The following is a 23,028-nucleotide window of genomic DNA, read 5'->3' as shown; positions in this document are numbered from 1 at the left end:
CAGACAATATGGCTCTCTCCAGTTCTCTGTGTGGATGGATATGAGCTTACTCTAGCTAAATTGCGGGTGATGACTGTTTAACCTTATAAAAATCCCAAGGCTGTATGAGTTGGCATGGCCCTTTAAGTCAGAGAGTCAGTTTAGAATGGAGAGGTTTCCCAGAGTTCTAAAGCTAGCTGTGTGGAGGACACAGAGAGCTGTTGGGATATGGCCTAGATGAGCCATGTCCTGGCAGAAGCCACCATCTTAGGCTAGGTGAAGTGACCCATGATACCTGGGGGGCACAGGGGGAGGGTACTCCTGAAGAGAGGCCCTTAGGAGCAAGTGTTGGGGAGTGTGGAGTCCCCCTCTGAGAAGCCATGGATGCCTGTCTGCCTTTGCAGATGCCCATGGGGTCTGGGACCATTGAGGTGGGCTATGAATGGCCGTGCTACAGATGCCTTTGCTTGTCTCTCACTAGGAAACAACTTGTCTCCAGCCAGACTGCCTGTCTTTGTGGCTCAGCTTCTCATTCCTGTTTATATATAGCCTAGGCTGATGAACACACATGTTTATATGTAGAAACAGGAAGTGTGTTGTTATAGTTGTGATTTGTAGTCAGGGTGTTCTCAGTTCTCAGACATTCTCTGTCTGAGAAGCCCTGCCACTCACCAGTGCTCAGTTTCTTTCCCAAACCTGCCAATGGCCACCACCCCCTACACTGGAAAGGGGGTGGGGATTAGCCATACTGGGGCCTTGGTGACCATGGGAGGGAATTGATTTGGCTTCTGGTGCCTGTGCTAGCCTATGGAAGGCAGCTCCTCGCTTTTCCTCTCCACTCAGCTGTCTCCTGTTGGGCTCCTCCCCCACGGTTCCAAGTCTCAGGTTCCATAAACCCCTGCTTCTATGTCATCGTTATAGGTTATGGAGTTGTGGGTTGGGGACACGGGGTTTGTCCTGATGAGAGGCAGTCAAAGGCATCCACAGCAGAGGTCTGATGAAGGACTAAGACTTCCCAGGTGCCCTCTCGAGGCCCTGCTTCCCTCAAGGTAATGCTGGCACTGTGATCATGCACCATGCTGACTCCCACCCACCTTTGGGGACACACCACTTGTAAGTGGCCAGGTCCTTTCCAGTCTGTGGTTTCCAGGCATAGAAACCATTCCTTGGTCAGCTCCAGGTGGAGACTTCCCAGGCTGTAGGGTGGGGGACTCCGTGACACATGGTTGGGATTTCTCCATCCTACGTGGGAGGATTGGAAGGCCATCAAATGATAATCTGATAATCAGAGGGGCAGAGGTGGGATGCGCCAAGAAGCCCCCATGACCCTTCCTCCTTTACAACCAGAATGCTTACCGGTCACCTCGAGGCTAAGGAGTAAGTGGAGGCCTACCATGTTAGAGGACCTGAGTCAGGGAGCAGGGGCCAACCATGAGAAGGAGATGGCCGCTATAGCCCCCATCTCTGGGGAGAACAGCAAACCTGAGGAGCCCAAGGTAAGCCAAACCAAGCCAAGAAGCAGCATGTCTCTTGGATGGGGAATGTACTGGGTAGAACTTTGCCTCTTGTCTTGAGACCTGCTGTTCCTTTCTAAAACTTCAGTCGTCCCTCAGGACCATCGCAGTGTGAGCTCACTCTGAGCTGGGGTGCTGAGTTCTCTTAGAGAAACTCTGGTCCAGCCTCTGTGGTGACTTTGAGTGGCAGGTGCAGAGCTGAGGATGCAGAACACATTGCCTCCCTTCTTCTAGGCCCGGAGAAGGCGCCAGGCTGCTGAAAATTTGTCAGTATTTTTCAGGACATTTATATTCCTTAAATCATGCCATCAAACTCCCTGATTCTTACACGCACGCATGTGCGTGCGCGCACACACACATGCACGCATATGCTACTTCCACATTATCCATCACACACACATGCACGCGCACACACATGCACATGCACGCACTCATGCACACACTGCTTCCACGTTATCCATCACACACACACGCACACACTGCTTCCACATTATCCATCACACACGCACACACGCACACACTGCTTCCACATTATCCATCACACACACGTGCGCACACTCACGCACACACATACATGCATGTGCACACATATACGCGTGCACACACATGCACACACGCACACACACACTGCTTTCACATTATCCATCATACACACATGCCTGCACACACACATGCACATAATGCTTCCACATTATCCATCACACACACATGCGCACACACTGCTTCCACATTATCCATCACACACACAGGCACACATGCACACACACACACACACACCGCTTCCACATTATCCATCCCCTCATTCCATGTGAGGCTATAACCTCTCTTAGGATCTGACCCCATTTATTCTCAGGACAAGGCTGCAGTTCTTGCTGGGTCAACTGAAGAGGTCCATGGAAAACCTGGAGCATGAAGTTTAGAGCTCTCTGGCTTCCAGTAGCTGTTACAAGCTGGGAACTCGTAATCGCAGCATATATGAGGGCTCCCTGTGGATGCTGAGGGTCTAGAGACACGGCCATCACAACTTTGATGCTGACAGTGTTTCTTAAGCACTAGGTCCTCGCCTAAACATATTTTGTTAGTACTGGGTGGGGTATCATTAGGGGTGGCCTGCTAATGTCACAGAGTCTACACTCTGTGCTGCAGCATAAAACCTGAGGCTTTTTGAATGTGTGAGGATCCCCTTGCAGTAAGGGACTCAGAGACCATAAGGGAAGTCACCGAGTAGCCAACAGTAGCCCAAGCATACAGGCTTTCACAGAGCACATGAGAAGGGAAGGGCGTGTTCTTTTCTCTGAGGCATGAGATGACTCTTGGCTGTTTCAGTCTCTTCAGAGAAGATTTGTGTCCCAGCTCTCTTTCTTCCCAGAGTGGGGTGTGAGGATGGAGGGAAGGGCTTTACATACACAAGTAGAAGAGACTGCCGTGTGTAGAGCCTTCCCAGGGGCTCCTCAGGAACAGCATCCCACTACTGGGTGTCCCACACTGTTAGATTCCTAATGTGTGTGGAGAGACAGGATGTGAGCCCCTGGCCATAGAGGTCACGCAGCACTGTTGAAGAAGGACAGAAGGATATGAGCATCGCTTTTATAAAGTAGCCCACAGAGAACATCACAAGGTCACGGGGCTGTGTTTTGTAATGAGTAAATGTTAAGAAAATGGTGATGGGGAAGGCAAAACGGGGGTCTTCTTGAGTTCTCAGGCATCCCTGAATCTTGCTTGTTTGTTTTGTTTAAGTAGTTTGATCCCTAGTCACTGTCACGCTGTCCATCCCTCTTCCCTGGCCGATGGCTTGTTGGTGTTAAGGTTTTCTAAGGTCTGGGAAACTGTAGTTGGAGTTCCAGTCTGAGTCTCAGACGTCCCCCGAAGATCACATACGTGTGTAACATTGGAGTTCCAGTCTGAGTCTCAGACGTCCCCCAAAGATCACATACGTGTGTAACATTGGAGTTCCAGTCTGAGTCTCAGACGTCCCCCGAAGATCACATACGTGTGTAACATTGGAGTTCCAGTCTGAGTCTCAGATGTCCCCCAAAGATCACATACGTGTGTAACATTGGAGTTCCAGTCTGAGTCTCAGATGTCCCCCAAAGATCACATACGTGTGTAACATTGATGTCCACTTGGCACCACTATTGGCAGGTGTAGAGATGAAGACAGATGAAGTAGGTCATTAGGAATATGCCTTCGGAGGAGCCAGTGAAGTCCCAGGCTTTCCACAACTCCCTGCCTCCCTCCCTGCCTTATTCCCTGCCTCCCTTTCTCCCTCCCTCTCTGCCTCCCTCCCTCCCTGCCTCCCTCCCTCTCTCTCCCTCCCTCCCTCCCCCCTCCTTCCCCTGCCTCCCTGCCTCCCTCCCTCTCTGCCTCCCTCCCTCCCTGCCTCCCTCCCTCTCTCTCCCTCCCTCCCTCCTTCCCTCCCTCCCACCCTGCCTGCCTGCTTCCCTACTTACATCCCTCCCTGCCTCCCTGCCTCCCTCCCTCCCTCTCTGTCTCCCTCCCTCTCTCTGCCTCCCTCCCTCCCTCCCCCCTCCTTCCCCTGCCTCCCTGCCTCCCTCCCTCACTCTCCTTCCCTCCCTCCCTCCCTCCCTCCCTCCCTCCCTCCCTCCCTCCTGGCTGTCCTAAGGTGAACAGTTTTGCCACAGTGTTCTGTCTCAGTACAGGCCCAAAGTGATGGAGCCCAGCAGCTGTGAACTGAAAGCTTTGAACCAAGAAGCCTAAAACAAACTTTCTCCCTTCTAAGTTGTCTCCCTCTGGTATTTTCTGAGTGGACAGGAAGCTGACTAACACAGCTGATCCCCTGCCAAGAGCTTCTTCCAGTACACACGTCCTGGATCTGGACGCCTAACACTGCCCTTCGCTGGAGATTCAAGGCCCCCAGTTCCAAGTGTTCCCTGGGGGGCCTGTCTCCTTCAGGAAGATCAGAACTGTAGGATACATTTGTGACGCTGTGTGTGCTGGAGGAATATCACAGCAATCTCTCGTCAAAACGTGCAGTTAGCAAATACTAATAAGAAACAAAACATGTTCCTGGGTCTGTTTGGCAGAGATACACTCCGGGTCCAGGGGTGCCCATACTGCTGTTGCTCTCTGCACAAATCCTCCAAATTTGGTGTTAGTGGCAAAGTTCCCAGAAAGGAAGAATTCAAAACTAAAATGCAATCCCTCCCCTATTGTCTCCAGAACTAGGAGAACGAGATGGTCAGAAAAGTGTTCTCTAATGTCTGTCATTCTCTCTCTAAGATTCAGTCCATCTGATAGGCGGTCTTTCTCTTAGTGATAATCTCTATGGAAGGAAAGAGAAGTCTGCTCCCCACGATTGAGGAGGAAAACAACAGGCTTCTGGACACAGCTGCCACACACACACACACACACACACACACAAACACACACACACAAACACACACACACACGCATGCGCACATGCACCCATGCACACACATGCACGCACACACCCATGCACACACCCCCACGTATACACACACTCACAGCACGCCCATGTACACACACACGTACACACCCATGCATACACACACACCCACGCACACACACTCATGCGCACACCCACACCCACACATACCACGTACACACACCACACAATACACACCCACTCATGCACACACACCCACATGCACACCCCCCCCACACGCACATGCACACACCCACTCACACCCACGTGCACACGTGCACGCACACATACCCCTCAAGGACAAGTTTCCCACATAGGTGGTAGAGCTCTGCTGGGACACCTTCAACACTGAACAGGAGGTTCTGTCAAAGTGACAGGACAAAGGACAAACCTAACCTCAGAAGTCTGGGGCAGCAACCAATGGGAAAGCAGTTGCCGTGGGGAGGAGGTGTCCCTAGACCAGGCCTTGTCCGCCCCAGCGGCGTGCCCAGGTGGTGGAGCTAACTATCCTGTGATGTGGGCAGGTGCCTCTGCTTCCCTCACCTCTCTCTGAGGTCACCCCCGCAAGGGGTTAATGGAGTTTGGACCAGAGGCTGGGTCTTAATCGTTTTCAGACTCATGGTGGCAGCCCCTTCTCAACTACCCCTGAGGAGAAGGCTGAGCAAGAGAAGTGAATTTCTTTCACGGAAATGCTCTAGCGGTGACTACCTCACCAGCCATTAGATCTAGCTAGCCTGTGTGGAGTAAGACCTAGCGGACACACTTGACAATGGTGGCTAAGCTGTGGATACCTGATTTTTCTCTTTGGAGAACGACATCTCAGAAGTCCACCATCCCTTGTGGGACAGACTCTGTTTGGGGGGGTCAGTACTCTCTCAGGGTTCCTGAGAAGTGCCCTTCACTCTTCCCCCACCTCAGGGACTGCAGAAGCAGATCTGTGACCTCGCGGCAGAGGTTTCAAGACAGGCGTCTTGGTGGTGTGTGGCTCACAGAGACCTCCAAAGCCAGATCGACGCTCTAATGAAGGAGAACCAGGAGCTCCGTGAGGAACTGAAGGCCCTGAAGCAGCAGAGCGCTGGGGCCGTAAAATCTTCTGTAGCCTCGTCGCCCGCAACAAGAGCAACCGATACTCTGGTACCGCAGACTTTCTGCATTGCAGAGATAATGGCACAAGGAGGCATGTCCCCTCCCTGGCAGGCATGCTGTCTCCCTGGGCACTCTGTGAGGGCTTAGTTAGTGTCTGTCTCTCAGTCATAAATCACACAGAAGTGACAGTCCTGGGAGCCCTGGGAGCAGAGCATGTCACCACTCTGTCTCCAGGATATTCCCAGGCTCTGGTAGAACAGCTGGACACCTGACCAGGCCACCTCAGGATTCCAGGTTCCTATTTTACTTTAAGAGGTGGACTGGATTCTGTCATTCACCCAACTGAGGCACAGGGGGAGATAGGCCGGAGGTATAATCCTGTGAGCACAGGGGGAGATAGGCCGGAGGTATAACCCTGTGACTTAGTGACTGAGAGCCGGCTGCTGTCACTGGTAGAGGCTGAGTGGGGCCCTATGGGGGATTCTATATGGCCTTTGCTACCGCATTGCCTCCATTAAAGATGTGCCCACGAGTCTGCAGGGTATCCCTCCGTCTCTGCCAGAAGTCAGTCTCAAATGCTCACCGACTGTGCACAATTCTGCTCCTCACGTGACTGTAGATAAGAACAGCCTCTAAACAGCACACACCCACCTTTGAACGTCAACAAAAAAATCAAGGCAGTGAATGCCACACTTTTAAATTTGCCCAGGGTTATCTGTATTCAAACACCATTCTAGGGTGATGTCAAAAGGTCTGCCTTGTGTGCATGTGTATGTGGCGTGCACAGTGTAAGTCAGCCCTGGAGAAATGGTGCCAGAGGTTCACACTGACCCTCCTTCCTCGGAGGAGAGTGTGCAACATAAAATACCAAGCCCACATTTATAGACAGCCTCCAGAGGAGGACCTGTATCTCAGGTCTTTGGCCAGTTACATGAGTATTGTGTAACTAAAGGCCTTCTGAAAAGTCACGTGGGATCCTACTGTTGTAGAAGTTTCTGAAACATGTATGTATACATGTATGTATACGAATGGAATTTAAATGGAGTCAGCATATAACAGGGAAGACAATGCCCCAACTAGACATATTATCCCACCAAATAAATCCTCTAGTGATAGGAATGGACTACATCTTGTTGAGTCATTGGCCAAAGGGGTTCCTTGGAACTCCCCAAACACAGCAGGCCATGGCTAAGACTATTGGTTGCTCCCCACAAACTGATTGTGTGGCTCTATTGCTGAAGGCACAACATCTTCACTGAAATGGAGAAACTAAGCTGGTACCCCGCTAGAAGCTTCACCCCTGCTGCTAGTGTTCATGGTGCTTGTAAGGTAACTCCGCAGGCCCCTAGAGGAGAAAGGTAACCATCAGTGTCACCCACTACAGACACGCTACCTAAAACAGAGACCTGCCTGCAGGATACACAGGGGTAACCATGGCACCCATGTTATGGGAGTAACCAGCTACTTCCTTATGGCATTTAAGGCCCATTCCATGAGGGAGAACCCATACCTGACACTGCTAAACTGGTCCAGAAATGGAGACTGGATAGGTCATGGACCTAGGGAAAAAAAAAAACAAATGTACTTACTCTGCTAACGGAAGATATCCTGACAGCACATTGCTAGAGCCATAGATCAGTGCTACCGAAACCCTCATCAGAAACATTTCTCCTTGCTGTAGATGGTAATTAACACAGAGAAGCACAGATGTACAACACATAGACAGACTTTGGGGCACTTGGTCCTAGATGGGCTGTCTTTAAATCAAAACCCTCCCCTCACAGCTCAGGGATCTATGTGGAAGAGGGGGTGGGAAGATTGTAAAACTAGAGGTGATGGGTGACTCCTCCAGACAGAACAGGGCTGATACACTGTGGACTCAGAGAGACTATGGCAGCACACCATGATGCACAGGTTCAAACCATGCAGAATCCCGACACTCAGAGCGGAAGGGGACTCAAGGTCTCACCTTTGACCAAGAAGCTGTTTACAAATGGTAGCTTCTGGTTAAGGGGAGAGCCGCTGGGTGCATCAACCCCACTCCAAGGCAGGCGCACACCCGGGAGTAGCACAACACAGAGTCCGTGGTTTGGGGTTTTGTTGGTGGTGGTGTTTGGTTTGTTGTTTTTGTGAGCCTGTATTTTGTTTCTTTTTGTCTTACTGTTTTTTTTTTTCCTAGTTTGTTTTTATTTCATTTCTCTGTTTGTTTTGGGGAGTTGGGAGAGAGAGAACATGAAGCTGGCTAGGTAGGGAGGTGGGTAGAATCTGGGAGCAGTTGAGAGAGGGGAAATATTGTATGAAAAACTTTATCTAATATCGCTGAAGTGTTCCGCATTTCCTACTTCCCTATGTGCTCAGCTGAAGTTGCGTAATGCAAGGGCACGGGGGTTGGAGTTGTTTATCTTTTGGGTCCTGTGATGGTTTGGAACTGGTGTCTGCAAGAAGCAGGTGGCAGGTCACAGGTCACACCCAGCAGCAGTCTAATCTCACCAACATGTGGGACATCCAGTCCAAGTCTCCTAGGCCAAGCCATTATGAAGACACTCAATATGAGTGAGCAGATTAAAATGTGGTTTCCCCTCCCTGTTCCCTTTAAGCCTGTGCATCCCTGCCCCTCAGGTGTCCTCACAGGCCTCTGGTGGCTCCGTACTCATTGCCTTTCTGCATGAGACTCCCGCGTGCAACGGTTTGGGGTGAGTGTGGGGCCACAGCAGAAGAGACTAAGTGCGGTCAGTTATCTGGATGTAGTGAGACTTCCTGGCAGATGTGTGCCTGAAGGCAAGTGATGAGTGGCAAGCTAAGCCGTACATCAGAACCACTGATTTTTAAAATAACACAAAGGCTAGAAACTCATTTTTCTTAAAATCTGTTAAGTTTGGTTTCATGTTCTTTATTCAGCATGGTATCAAACCCATTCTAGACTTCAGAGTGCAATGGTTCTGGACTAAGGCTGTTGGGGAAGGTGTGCGGACAGCAGCTTCCCTTCTGCTCCCCCAGGGAACTGAAAACATGGGGTTGTCACAGTCCAGGCTGTGGGGGTAGCAAACATGGTGCATTAACTGGTACTTTTGGACAGTATTATCTGCTGTTGATGCAAACGCCCCCACGTTTGTTTCTAGCCTGTGTACATAAGAATAGAGGGAATCGATTCAGAGAAAACAACATCATGGGACGACAGAGACGATGTCCCTTCTGGAAGTCTTCAAAACGGAAGCACAATGGCCACTGGAGGAACAGATTCCTTAGACGACAGACTATCTTTTCTGTCTTTTGATGAAAAGGTGACCTTGGGAACTTGTACCGCTTGTGTATTGTGTATCGTCTCTCCCTCCCTCCCCCGCTCCCTCCCCTTTCTCTCTCCCCCTCTCTCTGTGTCTGTTGTCTTCCTCTATCTGTTTCCACATCATTTCTATAAGTTATTTTTACATGCTAGTGCACACGCCCCATCTGTATGCCCATAAAGGCCAGAAGAGGTTGTGCTAGATCCCCTTGAGCTAGAGTTACAGGCGATCGTGAACCATCCAACATGAGAGCTGGGAGTCAGATGGGGGTCCCTCTGAAATGGTAGCAAAGCTCTTAATTAACCATTGGGCTGTCCCCCGGCCCTCTACCACATTTTGAGACATGCTCCCTAACTGAGCCTGGTTGACGACACTGGTTGACAGGGCTCTGACTAGGAAGCCTCAGAGACCTCTGGTCTCTGCTTTCTGGATGCTGGGATTAGAGGCATGCTGCCCCACCTGGCCTTTTGTGGGTTCTAGGGATCTGAACGTCAACCCTCACGCTTGAACAGAATGCATTTTGCCAACCTCCCTCTCCTCACCTCCTCTCCCCAGGAATACTTCCCCAGCCACATGAAGTCCAACAAGAGCATTCTCTCTGTCACTCAAAGTGGGCTCGGGGATTTGTAAATTATAACTGTTCCTATAGATTAGAAAACTGAGTGTCTGCACACACACCTTCAGTATTAAAACAAGAAGCCAAACAGAACTGAAGTTATCTTTTAAAAAAAGATTATATGGGTGGGAATTTCCTATATTAGGCCAATTGCCCGAGTTCAGAGCAGAGCCAGTGCTCTTGGCAGAGTCTGAGACACGATTAAGGTGTCTGAAAGCTGACACCGCTGTGCACAGCATCGGGTTGCTGGTCCGGTGGGTTGCTGGTCCGCTGGGTTGCTGGTCCGGTGGTTTGCTGGTCCTGTGTATTGCTGGTCCGGTGGGTTGCTGGTCCGGTGGGTTGCTGGTCCGGTGGGTGGCTGGTCCGCTGGGTTGCTGGTCCGCTGGGTTGCTGGTCCGGTGGGTTGCTGGTACGGTGGGTTGCTGGTCCGGTGGGTTGCTGGTCCGCTGGGTTGCTGGTCCGCTGGGTTGCTGGTCCGGTGGGTTGCTGGTCCGGTGGGTGGCTGGTCCGGTGGGTGGCATCATGACTGGTTTTCTGACTCTCTCTGATCCAGGTTATGCACCTGTCTTCCAAGTTTGTGCAAAGGCACCTTGGCAGGATCTCACCAGAGCCACCATCGGACACCACAGGTCTGGACACAGAGTCAGTGGCTGGTGAGAGGAATGAAGTGGCAGGGGACCAGGGAGGGATGTGGCATGTGGGCCTGGCCACTTTCTGTCTGATTCCTCCTCAAGCTCCTTCATCTGTCTCGGTCACCCCTCTCAACACTGTAGCAGAGCCCAGGCTGGCTGTCCTGCACCATCCTTAGCCCTTCCCTTTCTGCTTGCTGGCCGGTGACATTACCTGCCTGTTTTATCTGCTCTTGCCCAGCAATTGCCTGACCTCCCTCTGAGCTCAAGCTGTCTATCCAGGCTCTCCTGTCCCCGTGGGTGCCACCTGCAGGTTCCCACAATGGCAGGGAGAATGCCCCACTGCAGCCTGCTGTCCGTGGTGACCAGCACACTTCTGTGCCCTTGAGCATGCCCATGGGCGTGCACAAACTCTACTGTGGAGTCTGCACAGAGCCTTGGCTGCCAGGCTCAGTGGCACCTCTAGGGGGAAGAGAGAGAGAGCCCTCATCCTCCTGTAGCCTGATTCTTACCTACCCTCTTTGGTGACCCATGTGAGCCCCCTTTGGCATATTGAGCCCTGAACCCTTGTGCATGCGTGAGCACAGCACTGTCTCTCCCTGAGCCTGTGTGACATTTCTGGACCCCTGCAAATCAGTTATTTTTCTATTGCTATCGTAAAGTACCATGACCACATCAACTTCCAGCAGGAAGAATCTATTTGGGCTTATGACTCCAAAGGGCTAGCTCCTAAGGGTAGGCACCATAGGCACACAACAGAGCAAACTGGAAGTGGAGCCAAGTTCTATACTTGTTCTATCAAGGTCATAGCAACCAAACCTTCTTCAGCAGCACACCAGAGGGAAAGCAGTGTCCAAATGCCCAAGCCTTCCACACTCCGTGGGTTGGTTGGTCGTCACTGTCCGCTGGGCACAACCTAGAGTCGCCTTGGAAGAGAACCTGGTTGAGGAATTGTTTATATCAGGCTGGCCTGTGGGCGTGTCTGTTGAGCACTGTGCAAGGGGGTCCTGAATGAGACAAGAAAGCCGGCTGAGAGCAAGCAAGCATCTATGCATTATTCTCTCTGCTCTGGGTGTGCGGCTGTCAGTTCCCTGGCGATGGTGACCTTTCTACCTGCTCCCCACTGCCCTGGATACACAGTACTCCCTCCCCCGCTGCCTCTGTTTCCTTCCACGTGTCCAGTGGGCAGTTGTCCCTGGGTTTCTCTTCCTGTGTCCGTCCCTTATTGGGGCAAAAGCAGCTGCAGGACAGACACCACCCTCTGCTATCTTAGTCTTCTGGACCACAACTCTGGCAACGACAGAGTCAGCAAACAAGGGCTGACGATCTCCACTCAACATTTCATGATTTCACTCAATCAGTCGATGGCGTGTGCACAGCGACCCCAGGAACAAAGAGAACTGTTGGAAACTTACTCACACGGGGAATACAACCTTCTCACTCTATGCATGCAGTCTTTTGAAAAGCTCTTCTCTGCTCTTTTAGATATATGGTCCTCCAACCCAGAGAGTTCTGAAGGTGAGCTTCTCATGCAGGCTCAAGCAAGCAGGCTCCTCCCTACCTTTTCCCAGAATGCACTGTGGCTGCAGGTAGGTAAGATTTCACCTGGTGGGGAAGCTGGGGTAGGAAGACCTGGAGGTGGTGACAGAAACTGCCACTCTATCCCTTTATCATGAGCATGGAAGGTTATTATGGCTGCAAATGACCGTAGTCTCTGACACTCTCAGCCTTTCAAAAGAGAGAAACATGGCATCCCTTGGTCAATGGAGGGCTGCACTAGGCCGGTGGCCAAAGGCAGGTCAAGCTTCTGTGACCTTAAGGATCCAGAAGCCAAAATTTTTACTGTGTTTTTTTTCTTTATTTTCAATTCTCAGTGGAAATGAACAGAGTAAAAAGCCAAGCTCTATAGCCAGGGTCACCTCATAACTGGACAGTGTCTGAGGGGAATGGCAACAGAACTAAGCCATTTTCTCTACAGGAGAAAATGTGGGCTGAAAAGTACTTTTAAACCATGTGAAGGTGGGCAATGGGGGGTGGGGTCCCCTAAAAGCAGTCAGTATCATTATCAGCAATGTGAGATGGGTTTAGTCACCTAGTAAACTCCTGCTACCAATGCATCTCAAGGCCTGAGTGATGTGCAGTCAGAATCAGAATGTGGTGACTGCCGTCTTGCTCACCCTGGTATGAATCCAGCATGGTCCATAAGACACGAGAAATGGCCTTACAAACACAAACTTAGTCCCAAGAGCCAGTGTTGATGATGGCCCTGTAGTCCTCACAGGGGGCCACAGGAGGCAATGGTTACAATCTCTCTACAGAATCTCATGGCAAGATCAGGGCCATCTAAAGAAGTACCACGCTCCATGAACACCAAGAAGGATAAGGAGACACAGGAAAAGAGACATCCGAATGGCAAGGTAGGTGTCCGCAGCACACAGCTCTTCCCAGCCACACTCCCTGTGCTTGCTGTCAAATATGTTTTACACACTATCTACCACTAAAAATGAAAAATCCATGGCAAAGTCTAAACTAGAATATAATAAGCCTTACATCCTCTTTTGTGGCTCAGATCCTATTTTTGAGGGGGTAGCTGCTTTGTTTTTGCTTTTCAAGATGGTTTTTCTGTGAAACAGTTCTGACTGCCACTGGAACTTGCTCTGTAAGCCAGGCTGGCTTTGAACTCACAGAGATCCACCTGCCTCTGCCTCCTGAGTACTGGCATTAAAGGTGTGCGCCACCACCACCAGCTTGTACCCTGTTCTTATAATGTAAACTTTAAAAATGACATGATCACACATGACCGAGCGATGACAAGCTCTCAGAACGGTGTTTGGTGACGTCACCATTGTGTGAACATTGTAGCGATTCGCCCAAAACTAGACAGCCTCGGTTACCCCACGTGACCCTGTGGTGCAAGCAAGAGACATGGTAGTGCGAGGAGCAAGGCGGCACGGGCAGCAGCACACACTACCATGCAGGACGTGCCCCGCACATCGAAGAAGACACTGGAATAATGACAGCATGTCTGGGAGAGTAAACGCACCAGCCACTGCCGCGGTTGTCAGTCGTCAGTTTCCAGTGCAGACTGGACGGCGGTCTGTGACATGTCACACACGGGCGCACTGGCCCAGTGACACCACAAACCTCACAGATGCTCAGTGCCACACGGCAGGAGGTGACAGGAAATGGTCAGCTCTCCCGCTGTCTTACACACTGACCATCGTCTGTGCAGTTGGTTATCGGCCCGAGCACCGTTCCCGAACTGGTTCGTGCAGCTGCGGTTGATTTTACGACCTCCCCATGTGGAGCCTTAGAACAGTGTACTTTGTTATTGTGAGAGGCAGCTGCCCACTGAAGCCTCATTGGAGCTTTTCTGGCTGGCTGAGAACAAGAACTCGTCTTCTGGTTCTGACCTGCACACAGCTTACGCATTCACCTGGTGTGTTTGTGAGCCAGGGCTTAAGAGTGTAGACTTAGCTCAAACCTCTGCTGTATTGGCTGTCAGCTGTGTTTGGTTGGCTAGCTCTCTGATTTGTTCAGAAGTGTTGGTTTTTAACTCTGATGAGTCAGTTCCTACAGTTCCAGCTATGTTAAGAATAGTTACAATGTGTGGCATAATTAATAAATGCTACATGGAGCTTTTAAAGTACACATATATTAACTCCCCAAATTGAGGTTATTTCTGCAAGTGTCTTTGTTTACACTAATCTTTACAGGCTAATGTCTTCTGCCAAAAGCCTAGCAGTGTGCACTTGAAGCTGCCTGTTTACTAATTATTCACTAAAGCCATTAGTGTAGTGTATGAGTGCAAAGGAGAAGACGGGAAAGACAAAAATGCACACAAGTTAACTTCTACATAGTAATTGTGCCATTTTATCTGGCCCAGGTTTCAGGTTCATCAATCCCCTGACCATAGATCTTACAGACCCATGGCAAACACACAGCCTCAGCACAAGGAAGGCAGACGCGGAGGAACAGATCATAACGCTTACTATTGACAAACGAATGCAGGATGGTGTGTGTGTGTGTGTGTGTGTGTGTGTGTGTGTGAGTGTGTGTGTGTGTTAGTAAGCACCATGCCAGACAAGCTGTGCGTAGTGATTTTGAATTGTAGTGACGAGACGAGCAGGCCTGCTCTCATTACTACATTGAATACAAGGAGAAACAGTGGAGCCGCGGTAACCGTGCTGGTCACAGGTCTTCACCCTGAGTTTTTGTGTGACCATCAAGGTCGAGCAGGTTCTCAGCGATGGGCGAACCATCATCACCTTCCCCAACGGAACCAGGAAGGAGATCAGTGCCGACAAGAAGACGACCCTCATCAAGTTCTTTAATGGTGACGTGAAGAAGGTCAAGCCCGACCAGAGAGTGGTGCGTGCAGTGAGCATACTTGTGTTATCTTAGAGTCAGAGCCACAGTTAGGAGCAACCGTCCCCAGATTCACACCCTTCTCTTCTCCTGGTGTCAGGAGGTAAGGGGAGGCAGAAAGATCAGAACCTTCTTGTTAATGAAAATTTTGTCCTTGGTGTTCGATGCAAGTGAGACTCTTCATGGTCTCAGCCCGCAGATTTGCAGGTCAATGGTGGTCCCACCAGCTCCCCACCCTCTGCTGTGAATTATCCAGGTGCTCTTCCACTGGCCTGGGCTAACCTACTGGGCTCAAGCTGAAGATCAGAAAAGCAAAGCAGCCTAGCCATTAGAGAGCTCTTACCTCTATGGAATATTCAGACTGAAAAGAGAGCAAGCTCCAGTCTCATCCCTCCCTTTATTCTTCTCTAGTGCTGAGATTAAAGGTGTGCACCACCTCTACCAGGCCTCTATGGCTGACTAGTGTGGCTGTTTTGTGTTCTGGTCTTCAGGCAAGCTTTATTTATTAAAATACACATAAAATGTCACTCCTCTCCACCGCCTGTGTTTCTGAACTGTGGAAGTTCCCATGGAACCCACCTGCTGAGCCTGCACCATTAGCCACCTAGGGGAAGTAGCCAACCAGACTCAGCGGATTCTAATGTAACAGCATTAGGGGTCACCTCCCAATGTGAGTTCCCTGATCTTCACAGATTTATTACTATGCGGATGCTCAGACGACACACACAACCTACCCGGATGGTGTTGAAGTTGTGCGGTTTCCGAACAAGTGGACTGGTGAGTGACATCACCCTGTACCTGCTGGCTCAGTGCCTTGTGTGTCTGTGTCGAAGGAGATGGTGGGGTAAATGAGCATCCTGGAAAAGGGCAGCAGACATGCAGCCTTTAGATTCACTAAAGAAAACAGGCTGCCCAGCTAGATTTTAATGTTTTTTATTAGAAATTATTCCATGGAGTACATAGGGCAAAATTATACCCAAAGAGTCATTTTTTGTTATTTCAATATCATTTTTAATTTTTGTCTTTTCCTTTATTTTTTTAAAAAAGAAAACAAACTATCTTTTTTCATTATACATACCAATCCAAGTTCCCACTTCCTCCCCTCCTCCCATTCCCTCCACATTCTCTCCCACCCCACCCCCATCTAATCCTCAGAGAGGGTAAGGCATATTGCTTTGGGGAAGGTCAAAGGCCCTCCCTACTATATCCAGGCTGAGCAAGGCATCCATCCAAAGAGAATAGGTTCCCAAAAAACCAGTACATGCAGTAGAGATAAATTCTGGTGCCACTGCCAGTGGCCCCTCAGTCTGCCCAGCCATGCAATTGTCACCCACATTCAGAGGGACTAGTTTGGACCTATGCTTGTTCCTTCCCAGTCCAACTAGAGTTGGGGAGCTTCCATTAGCTCAGGTAGACTGTTTCAGTGGGTATTCCCATCATGGTCTTGACCTCTTTGCTCATATTCTCACTCCTCCCCTGTTCAACTGGACTTTGGGAGCTCAGCCCAGTGCTCCAATGTGGTTCTCTGCCTCTGTTTCCATCAGTTGCTGGATGAAGGTTCTATGGTGAAATTTAAGATATTCATCAGTCTGACTATGGGGCAAGGCCAGTTCAGGCACTGTCTCCTCTATTGCTTAGGATCTTTGTGGATTCCTGGGAAATTCTCTAGAGCCAGGTTTCTTGCTAATGGCTCCCTCAATCAAGATATCTCTTTCCTTACTCTCATCTCTGTTCTTTCTCCTTCTCAACTATCTCATTCCCTCAAGTTCTCTTCACCCGTCCCTGATGAAGGCGGAAATCATACACCTCCCCTTCTTCCCTCCTCTTCCCCTTCTACCCTCCTTTCTCCCCCAACTCTCATGCTCCCAATTTTGTCAGGCGATCTTGTCTGTTTCAAATTTCCATGAGGATCTATATATATTTTTCTTAGGGTTCACCTTATTACTTAGCTTCTCTAGTATCCTGAACTATAGGCTCAATATCTTTTGTTTATAGCTAGTATCCACTTATGAATGAGTACATATCATATTCATATTTTGGGGTCTGGGTTACCTCACTCAGGATAGTGTTTTCTAATTCCATCCATTTCCATGCAAAATTCAAGATGTCATTTTTTTTAACCACTGAGTAGTACTGTAATGTGTAAATGTGCCATATTTTCTTTATCCATTCTTCGGTTGAGGGGCATCTAGGTTGTTTCCAAGTTCTGGTTATTACAAATAATGCTGCTATGAACATAGCTGAACAAATGTCCTTGTAATATGATTGAGCATCTTCTTGGTATATGCCCAAGAGTGATATTGCTGGATCCTGAGGTAGGTTGATTCCCAATTTTCTGGGAAACCGCCATCTTGATTTCCAAAGTGGTTGTACAAGTTTGCATTCCCACCAGCAATGGATGAGTGTTCCCTTTACTCCACATCCTCTCCAGCATAAGCTATCATTATAGTGTTTTTGACCTTAGCCATTCTGACAGGTGTAAGATGGCATCTCAGAGTTGTTTTTGATTTCCATTTCCCTAATGTTGAACATTTCCTTAAGTATCTTTTGGCCATTTGAGATTCTTTTATTGAGATTTCTCTGTTTAGTTCTATACCCCATTTTTTAATTGGGTTATTTAGAATTTTGATGTCTAATATTTTGAAGATCAGTCCTTTGTCTGTTGCGGGGTTGGTGAAGATCTTTTCCCATTCAGCAGGCTGCCTTTTTGTCTTATTGACAGTGTCCTTTGCTTTACAGAAGCTTCTCAGTTTCAGGAGGCCCCATTCATTTATTGTTGCTCTCAGCATTTGTGCTACTTTTTTTTTTTTTTAACACACAATCATTTTTATTTTTTCCCATTTCCAGTAAGCTTTTTTAAAAAAAATTAATGATTTTTATTGAACTGTATATTTTCTCTGCTTCCCTCCCTTCCTCTCCTCTCCCATTCTACCCTCTCCCATGGTCCCCATGCTCCCAATTTACTCAGGAGATCGTGTCTTTTACTACCTCCCATGAGACATTCATGTATGTCTCAGGGTCCTCATTGTCATCTAGGTTCTTTGGGATTGTGAATCGTAGGCTGCTTTTCTTTGCTTTATGTCTAAAAGCCACTTATGAGTGAGTACATATGATGTTTGTCTTTCTGGGTCTGAGTTACATCACTCAATATGGTATTTTCTAGATCCATCCATTTGTCTTCAAATCTCAAGATGTCATTATTTTTTTTTTCGGTGTAGTACTCTATTGTGTAAATGTACCACATTTTCCTTATCAATTCGGTCAAGGGGCATTTAGGTGTTTCCAGGTTCTGGCTATGACAATGTTGCTATGAACATAGTTGAGCACATGTCCTGTGGTACAATTTGGGTATATACCCAAAAGTGGTATTTCTGGGTCTTGAGGAAGGTTGTTTCCCAACTTTCTGAGAAATTGCCATACTGATATCCAAAGGGGCTGTACCAGCTTGCACTTCCACCAGCAACGCAGGAGTGTTCCCTTTACCCTGCATCCTCTCCAGCATAAGTTGTCATCTTATGCAAAACATTATTTTGAGTGAGTTAACCCAGACACAGAAAGACAATTATCACATGTACTCACTCATAGGTGGTTTTTAAACATAAAGCAAAGAAAACCAGCCCACAAATCACAATCCCAGAGAACTTAGACAGCAACGAGGACCCTAAGAAAGACTTACATAGATCTAATCTACATGGGAAGTAGAAAAAGACAAGATCTCCTGAGTAAATTGGAAGCATGGGGACTTGGGGGAAGGTTGAAGTAGGGAGAGGAAAGACAGGGAGGGGAGCAGAGAAAAAAGTAGAGCTCAATAAAAATCAATAAAAAAAACTGTCTAAAACTAAGCCAAGCTAAGGTCAGGCATTTATGAATAAGAAAGAAAAAAGAAGAAAAATTACACTTGTTCCTTCACAAATGCTCTATGAGGTGGTTGATGATATTAGCCAGGTCTGATGAAAAGAATAAAAGGATTTGATAGACATATCTGTTCTTTGAACCCTGGCTGCTCTGTGTGGAATGTCTCTAATGTATCAAGTAACTGTATAGCAGCGGTTCTGAGATCTGTCACTGTCTATACCCATGGCTCCTGTCTCCAGAACACCCACCTGTGACAATTCTAAACAAGGTGAAACAAACATCACAACCCTCCTCTTGCCACTTTTCAGGGGCATCCATGTGTCTATGCGCTCTGCAAAGTTCAGCAAATGCTTTGCTTCTGCACCAACCAGTCAGGGGATTTTGAGATTCTCAAGCTAGTGAGTCCCTACTTTTCCAGGGCACTGCACCAACATTCCAGTTAGCTTTTCAGAGTTCTGTGCTAACAGGTACTTACTGCACGGAGTTCATCCTTGGCTGTCAGATCCTGCACCATAGTCTTTTCCTAAGTACATTTAATCTCTCCGTTTTGTCTGCCAACAACTGTCAACCATTAGCCAAAACGTGCACGAAGCACAGGGTCATGAGAAGAACACGTGGAAGCCGATTCATGGCGTTCCTCTTGTAAGCTTTTCTACTTCCCACAGATGCACATGGAAAAGCACAGCTTTGCACGGTGCTCATGCACGGTTGCTGGCCCCAGCCTGTGTATGAGCTCAGGTGTGCCAATGCTTCAGCGTGCTCCACAGTGAGGATTGTCTCCACACAAGGCTGATGTCACTGTGACTGTCGATGGTCTAGCTTGCCTTTGCAAGTCCATGTGGGACAGCAAAAGCATTTCCAAGAGTGTCTTGGTTACTTTCCCACTGCTGTGGCCAGGGAGAATAATTAGTTTTGGCTCATAGTTCAGAGAGAAATATAGTCCAGTATGCGGGGAAAGATGCGGTGGCAGACTGTGAGGTGGCATAAGAGGTCGCATGAGAGGCTGAGAGATAAATGAGCCTCTAGCGTCTCCCTTCCCCTGTTTAGTTCTGTCTGGGACTGTAATACAAAATATTGCCTGCCACTAGTGATGGATTTTACCAAAAGTCCACAGCCAAGAGAAATAGCAGACTTTGAAACTCGAATTGGATTTCTAACAAAGGTAAATCACATTTTCAACATAACCAAGCCAAAATATCTACCAACCGTTATGCACGAGAAACCGTCACCACTATGTCCAAACCTGACTTTACCTAAAACTGAATCAAGAGAGTACTGGGTGTTATGTCTGCCAGTCCTGATCACACACTCCTCTGATTTGATCTTCCTCATTCATATTTCAATATAGGTCATTTAGATACAGCATAGGTTCCAAACGCACTCGGTATAACACGTTCTTTAAACAATGTATCCTGCAGAAAAATTCTACCCGGATGGCTCCAAGGAAACGGTGTTTCCTGATGGGACCGTGAAGCAGCTTAAGGACGGCTGTGAGGAGACTGTGTTCCCTGACGGGACGTGTGTGACTGTGAAAAGGTCAGCACCCCAGCCCTGGGCTTTGTGTCCTGTAACATAGCCACAGCCGTTTACATGTGTGCAGAAGTCCAAGCCTTCATTTAAGCGTAACAGCAGGGGGAGGGGGGTTGGAGAGATGGCTCCGTGGTTAAGAGCCCGGCTTCTCTTGGGAAGGACACAGAGTGAGATCCCAGCACCCACGTGACAGCCTGCAGCCCTCTGTGACTCCTGTCCCAGGGGACGCCATGTCCTCCCCTGACTTCCCTGGGCACCAGGTGTGCATGTAGTTTGCAGATATACATGCAGACAAACACTCACACATATACAAATAAGGATTTAAAAAAGCCAACTACGACACCAGAAAATAGTGTCGCTGGGCCTGCAAGGTTCTTTGTGCCCTCAGTTCAAATCTGTTTATAGAGAATATGAGCTTAGACATAGAATTTCAGAGGCAGTCTCATGCCCCCAAATGGTGCTCAGTGATTGACCGCAGTTTACATCATCAACTAATGTCATGGTCACCTAGGTTGACATCACAATAATTTCTCAGGATGTCCCACTGCTGAGATGACGCATGTCTCAGGACGTCCCACTGCTCTGAGGTGACGTGTGTCTCAGGATGTCCCACTGCTCTGAGGTGACACGTGTCTCAGGACGTCCCATTGCAGTTAGGGGACGCGTGTCTCAGGATGTCCCACTGCTGTTAGGTGATGCGTGTCGATATTTCAGCGACTGAAGCTGGCCCACCATTGAGTGTTATCTTCAGCTTCCACCTCTCAAAGCTACGGGTGTAGAGGTGTGGTTCAATTGTAGGGTGTATAAGCAAACTCTCAGTCTTAAAACCATGTGCTAAGTCACTGTCTCCGCGCTTGTGTGTGCAGACAATGAGGCCCTTCAGTCACATCTGTCCACTAGCCTGGGCAAGAGGTCAAGACAGTCACCTTAGCTGTTACCAGCTGGCCTCGACTCTGGCGTGACCTTGGCATGTTTCCTCTAGGACCTCAACCTCATCAGCTCTTCCTGTGTGCTCAGGTCTCCCCCGTCTGGAGCATCCTTGGCTCTCCTGGTGGTGTCAGCACAGTGCCCACACCCAGGGCTCTTTCTGCTGTGTTTCTGCCATGGACTGAGCAGTTCTGATGCACCCACTCACTCCATCTCAGATTGCGAGCTCAGGTCTCTGGGTCCGTGCTCCCCACTCAGCTCCCACATCCCCACCTGCCTGAGAATGCCTTCCCTACTCATTTCTTGGGAAGCTTCATCTTCCTCCCTCAGAAGAGACTGGGGGATCTCGGTGACACTATGGTATCACTCATTCCTAGTTTCTCCACGCTCACACCCTTGAGCTCTGTGCGGCACCTCCTATCAGAGTGTTTCTGTTCTACAGGAATGGAGACAAAGTCATCATGTTCAGCAATGGACAGAAAGAAATCCACACGGCCAGGTTCAAGCGGAGGGAATTCCCAGACGGCACAACCAAGACTGTGTACTGCAATGGCTGCCAGGAGACCAAGTATGCCTCCGGGAGGGTCAGGGTCAAAGACGAGACGGGAGCTGTCATCCTGGACTGGAAGTAGCGCATCCACAGACTCAGTGTCAGGCACTAGGTTTCCAGTGACTTGCGCCAGGAGGTTCCCCTGGCGATTCTGAAGATCGCACACACATCAGAAGTAGAGGAGCATCCAAAAATTGTAAAGAAAAAGACCATCGAGCTACCATGGGGAAAGATGCCAAAGCCACAGTGGCTAGGAACGAGGCTCCCAAAACCATGGCTTCAGGGTCTGGTCCAGATGCAGCATCTCTGTCAGAGGCTGGGCCTGGAGCGGAGGATAAAAGGGACAACCTGGAGCACCATCAGTCATTAACAACAGCCAATGCCTGCCTGCTGTCTACTTCTGTCCCTTTTTAGACTCCTCACAAGTGGGACCCAGGGGGATGTATCTTCACTGGTGCTTAGTGTATTAATAGACATGATTTAACCACCTTGAAGTGCCTAGACAGAGCCTCATGTGGCATTCTAACCCATAAATTTGAATTATGATCTGTCAATCAACAAGGACATGAGTAAAAGCACAAATAAAAACACAGAAACATACCTGAACCCTGTCTCCTCCTCAATCCTGTGAGTCTGCCTGCTGCCCCCTCCTTTCGTGGGAGCACTCTGCTGTGCCCTAGGCAAGGAAGGCTTCTCCCTAGCTGGTAGGCGGCAGCCGAGTCTCAGTAGACAGTTCCGGTCCTTTGACCATCCCTTCCAGCCCCTGCACCCGTCTGTGGTGGAAGCTGCAGATCCACTGCAGTGGGGTTTCTCTTCTGATGAGGAGCACTGAGCGTATAGGTGCTGTGCACCATGCCCCCGTGTCTGCGTTAGGTGAGCTGGCACCCAGTTCGTGAGATTCGTGCAAGGGGCAGGAGGTTAAAATACACAAACACAGACAGACAGAGAGACAGAGACACGAGTCATCCTTGAATTCCCCAAGAATGCCCCCTTTATTGTGTTCGGGGCAGATTATATAGAGATAGCCACGCCCCAGCCAAACCCACCAGAAACCATTCTCCTGCCATCAGGAACTCCCGAAGGTCTCATGCTCAGAGCAGCTGTAGGCACTCAGATCAGGGAATTACAAGAAATTCAGGATCTGGAGTCTCACTGCTCCCAACATGTGGGTTTCTCTGTGTCCTCCACACGCCTGCGTGGTGTGTGGATGGAGAAAGCTCTCGATGCACGCCAACAGACTGTGCCCAGTGGGTGTCTTCGGCAGCAGCACCTCCATTCCCCTGCCTT

At 49.2% G+C, this 23,028-nt stretch overlaps 1 protein-coding gene across 1 annotated transcript; it reads left to right on the top strand.

The window, feature by feature from the left end:
- The first annotated feature begins 1,373 nt into the window (after positions 1-1,373).
- On the top strand, positions 1,374-21,823 carry LOC119821350 (centromere protein J-like). The gene is made up of 10 exons (XM_038340324.1): positions 1,374-1,475; positions 5,818-6,033; positions 9,105-9,266; positions 10,436-10,535; positions 11,997-12,100; positions 12,830-12,928; positions 14,742-14,882; positions 15,572-15,656; positions 20,153-20,270; positions 21,634-21,823. The coding sequence occupies exons 1-10, from the start codon at positions 1,374-1,376 to the stop codon at positions 21,821-21,823; spliced, it is 1,317 nt and encodes a 438-aa protein (XP_038196252.1).
- The last annotated feature ends 1,205 nt before the right edge of the window (positions 21,824-23,028 follow it).

The sequence above is a fragment of the Arvicola amphibius genome, chromosome 8 (genome assembly GCF_903992535.2).
Source record: "Arvicola amphibius chromosome 8, mArvAmp1.2, whole genome shotgun sequence".
NCBI classification, from domain to species: Eukaryota; Metazoa; Chordata; class Mammalia; order Rodentia; family Cricetidae; genus Arvicola; species Arvicola amphibius.
This window is presented reverse-complemented; position numbering and strand designations above follow the sequence as displayed.